Raw genomic sequence first — 4,917 nt, 5'->3', positions numbered from 1 at the left:
TGTTTGTGTGTTTGTGTGTGTGTGTGTGTGTGTGTGTGTGTGTGTGTGTGAGTGAAATTCATAACTGGAATAATCTTGTGCAATGAATCACTTTTGTTGTTAATGTAGTAACAAATGCCAAACAATAGCCTAAACAAATAATCTTTTTCTTTCATATTCAGAAAGGCAATTTTAGCCATCCTTTAAAGTATTCAAAGAAAGATAAAGATTTGTTTAATGAATATTAAATAAGAAACATGTTCACGAGTTATCCAATGTTAAATTTAAAAAAATTATATAAAAAGTGTCAGCTATGCTTCTCAAATTTAATGTTTACATTTTCACTTATTAAAAATATTATTTTAGCAATATATTTTTACATCTTATTGAATAAAAATGCTTTCATGCTTTACAGTTCTAAAATATTTCTCTTATATATGTTATCTTATATATCTTATTTCTCTATATGTCTATTAAAATACATTCAATTCATACAAGCCAGGCTTTTAATGCCATGAAAAAATAATATTCTTCTTGTGCACATGCACTATAATGCATGCATGGGATAAGTACCGTCATGCGGAAAGAACAATCAGTGCATATTTCTGAACATTATCTCATAAAATGAGAGAGATGTGTGTTGTTCCTCATTCCCAAACAAGCATCACTGATGAGATCTGTAGCAGTCTGCCAATGTAACAGCTCGTTTACTACGTAATGTCCTGCAGGAGTAAGACACGTGCTGAAATATTTAAAGTTATTGCTAAAATTTTAAATAACACTGGTCATTTTCATAAAGTTTGAAGGTGAACATCATGCAGATAAATCCCAGGTGTCATAAAACATTTAAATGTTAAACTTGTAGAGATGAAATCATCTGAATTAAGCAATTTAGTAATCTCACCCTGTGTATTCCCCTCATCATCAATAAAACAGAGAGTATGACAAAATACACAGGATAAACTCGTTTACAACTTCTGTAAAGCACAAAAACTCCAAAACCTGAGTTCCATAACCCAATATAATCACATCAGTAATGATGTCTAATAATAATGATTTTGATTGAATTAGGAAAGAAAATAATATTAAACTAAAAATATTGTTTATCAGTGGTATAAAGACAGCCGTAAATTTAAAAGTTTTAAAAGAAAATATGTCAAAAAGTCAACTGTGTAGGCTACTATTTTAAACCTCTGGGGTACAGGGTAGTTTAATCTTTTTCTCAATTGATTTTTTTTTATTTCATTAATAATCAATAGAGGTGTGAAATTTATATGAAAATATTGAAAAGTATGAAAAATATATATGAAAGAATAAAAAATATATAGATTCGTTAGTACTTGGGTATAATAGGCTATACGATGTTAATATAATAATATACAGTTATATTATAAACTACTGCAAATAAATAACTGCTGCCACTCTAAACTTTCCAGTAAGGAAATACAGTATTGCTATCTATCTTGGAGCGAGTAATTCATAAGGCAATTTCTTGTAGAAAGTCTGTTAGTTGTCTGTTGTAGACAACGCTGAACTAAAATGAACCAAAATATTTCACTGTTCGAGGTCAATTATAGTGAGCCAGTTACTCATTAATGAATTCCTAGGTAAGTTCATCTCTGCGTCGGAGCGGAGTCCCTCAGCGCGTCCTGCTGTGCGCAGCGGGTAAAGTTGGGCGTTCACTTACCGTCCGCATGACATCATCTCGAAAGGGATTTCTCGCACTCGGCCAGTCCCCTATAAAACCGGCTGTTATCTGCAACGCTGGAGTCACTGAGAGCACAGCCGCTGCTATCAAAGACGGGACGTCTCGAAAACGGTCTAGCCTGTTTCTACCGCCATGTCTTCATACGCGTCTTCAAACTCTCGCCGCGTCAGTCCCGCCGTGAGCGGCGTCAAGTTTGACACGGCGCACCGCAAGAAAGCGTCGCCGAATATCTTCGAGAACGTCAACCAAGCCGTCCTGGTGAAACTCTTCGAGAAAGCAGGAGACCTGAAAGCGGTGGAGAGAGCCAGGAGCATCCTCGCGCTGCACCAGGATCCCGAGGGCATCTCCAAAGCGCTCATGGCTCTTCAGCAGGACAAGAAGGACAAATTTATGCTCATTACCGGACTGACGCGCCAGTCGCTGAAGTTTCGTTGAGGGAAGTTTTCGTTGGGAAGCTGTGCAGATGTGGGCACGGAGAAAGAAACCGTGATCACTTATGCTGGAGCCTGGTGTTCCTCAAGGCTTTGTACTGAACTTGTGATGGTGTCCTTACAGAGTCATGCTGGCGTGCTGTGAAAATACAGAGAGAGGAGACTGAACTGATCCAGAGCGAGAAAGTTGAGCTTAAAGACACCATGGAGAACATTTGAAATATGGACTGATGCCACGGGTCAAATTTGCTTATGAAGAGGTTCAGTATCAGCAGTCTATTGCCATGTAACAGTCTGCTTGGAAAAAATAAAAATAAAATTTTGATAATCTCATGATTCTTCCTTTTTCTTAAAATGTGTTTTCCTTGAGTACCAGTCAACACTCGGATAATAAAATGAGTGAAATATTTATAAATATTGCTGAAAGCATTTAGTGAATGGATGTCTGCAGGGTGGTTTCTAAGTAGTTTCAGCTCCATCTGTTAAATTCAGAGTTGACAAAACAGCCATATTTTTTTATGGGCACATGCTTTAAATGTATTTTTTTGTTGCTGTTTTTATGTAGGCTACCAACATAAAATGAGGATAATAATGTAAAAATTCAAATTCAGTGATAAAAAATATAGACATAATTGCTTATTAGAATAGAAACTAATATTAATTATAATAGGCTAGTATCTTCAGGATTGAGACTGTTGCTTAATTTTTAAATGTGTTAATAAATCGCCTATTCAGTCTAAATGAAGTAACTTATGATTTTAAGGTGCTCTCACATTTACCGATGGTCGGCGAAATTTCACGGGCGAAATCTAGTCAAGAATCCAGGTGATTGGGAATGTCGCATGAGAGAAACAATTCCCCATGCAGACTTTCTGTTGAGTTTATTATTATTATTATTATTATTGTTATTATTATTATTTTTTAAATTATTATTATTATTTTCTTTTTTGCACACAAATTTGCCCCTTTTACCAATAGAATGCTGCCTGGCTTGAAAGTGAGCTGTGCTTCGTGTTACACTATTGACAATAAAATAGGCCAATCTTTTTGCCGGTGAAATTTCCCTAATGTGACCTCACCTTTACGTGTGATTTTAGGGTAATATAGGCAACGTGAAATCATAATGTCTTAAGTTTGATTAAATAAAGAGACTTTAATTAAATAATCTCTCTAACCCCAAGCTTAGGTTACTGTATAAGCCAAGGCCAGTTCACACCCAGAACAAACTAGCCTCCACACCAGTGGACAATAAGGTTCTAAGCAAGCTGCAGTTCTGTCGTCTGCCCCTTTAAAAGCTCGAGATCTTTATAGTTGGGTGAATTCTGAATGGCTGGCAATGTTTTATCATTCATCAGATCGTTCTGAAAGTGATTCCAAGATATCTTTATAGCTGGGGTGGGAACTTCCCATTCTCAGATTTATTGGTTCTTTAATAGCCTAATGAATAAAGTACAGTCAAGGTATTATATAAAACAGGGGTGCCCCAGTCCTGTTGGGTTGGAACTGAACTCTGCAGGTAGGTAGATCTCCAGGACCAGGATTGGGCACCCCTGATATAAAACAACTTTTAGTGCAAACATAGTAAATATATTCCAGACAGAATCATTTTCGATTTACACTTTCTATTAATACATTTTTAACGAAGTTTGTAAATTAGTCAATAAGACTTGTTGGACATTTGCACTCAATGTAGACATAAATGTTTTCGGAGAAAAAAAAACACTGATAATAGTCTTGTAGGCCTGGGGGCTAGTAGGCCTATTGTTTTATAGTGAGTAAACTATTTGATGCGAGAAATCTTTTCAGCCAATCTTTCACACTAATCAGCAGAGTCCCAGCAGATATCATGGAACTAATCGTGTCTGTTCTCTGAGATAAGGGTGTTTTCTGATGTTGACAGTTTGAGCCGCCCATTGCTGTTATCCATCAGCAACAGTCAGTTACTTCTAGTTTAATCCAGTTTTCACATGCTCTTAAAGGTAGATGTCAATGTGGGTCAGAAATATGAAATTGTTTTTACTAAGTAATAAATAGCATATGACCTATATTATAAGTTTTAATTTTCAAGAAGACTGTTGGTAGTGTGGCCCTTCTCACATGCTTTATTTGAGACAGAAAAGCAAAACGGTTTTACCAAAATTACGTTTAGGGACCAAAACTATTGTTTACTGTTGGATTGACTCTATAATGAAGTTAAAAGCTCAGATTTTCTTTGTCTCTAGAGGTATTATTACTACAATGGCAGTTTATTTACAGTCAAACAGAGGATCACATTACCCTGAGTCTAATCCATCTGTCTACACTCATTTAGTCTGTCTTAAAATACTCTCAAATTACTTTTTGTTTTTACAGACCCAACCACATTAAAGTGATTTGAAGCTAAGAAAGCTGAAAGTAGACTTTTCAGGTATATATTCTCAAAAACACCAGTAAGGTGGCAGCAAGGTCTTGTGCAATAATTATATTTATAAATGTATTATAAATTGCAAATTATTATTATTATTATTATTACAAATAACCTTGTTTATAACCTAATAATATTATTGTATTTAAATGTATACATTTATACTGCTATACTGTATGTATACATATCAAAAGTTTACATACACCTTGCAGAATCTGCAAAATGTGAATTATTTTACCAAAATAAGAGGGATCATACAAAATGCATGTTATTGTTTATTTAGTACTGACCTAAATAAGGTATTTCACGTAAAATATATTTACGTATAGTCCAAAAGAGAAAATAATAGTTGAATTTATAAAAATCACCCCGTTCAAAAGTTGACATACACTTGA

The 4,917-nt window shown here is 35.0% G+C and overlaps 1 protein-coding gene across 1 annotated transcript; it reads left to right on the top strand.

Moving 5' to 3' along the window:
• Window positions 1-1,615: 1,615 nt before the first annotated feature.
• tcimb (transcriptional and immune response regulator b) lies at window positions 1,616-2,666 on the top strand. The gene has a single exon (XM_016473074.1). It carries the CDS (start codon window positions 1,820-1,822, stop codon window positions 2,120-2,122), a length of 303 nt encoding a protein of 100 aa, XP_016328560.1. The 5' UTR covers window positions 1,616-1,819; the 3' UTR covers window positions 2,123-2,666.
• Window positions 2,667-4,917: the final 2,251 nt, after the last annotated feature.

This window comes from Sinocyclocheilus anshuiensis, unplaced genomic scaffold (assembly GCF_001515605.1).
Source record: "Sinocyclocheilus anshuiensis isolate Anshui unplaced genomic scaffold, SAMN03320099.WGS_v1.1 scaffold260, whole genome shotgun sequence".
NCBI classification, from domain to species: domain Eukaryota; kingdom Metazoa; phylum Chordata; class Actinopteri; order Cypriniformes; family Cyprinidae; genus Sinocyclocheilus; species Sinocyclocheilus anshuiensis.
The sequence above is the reverse complement of the archived record's forward strand: the minus strand, read 5'-3'. Positions and strand labels throughout refer to the sequence as shown.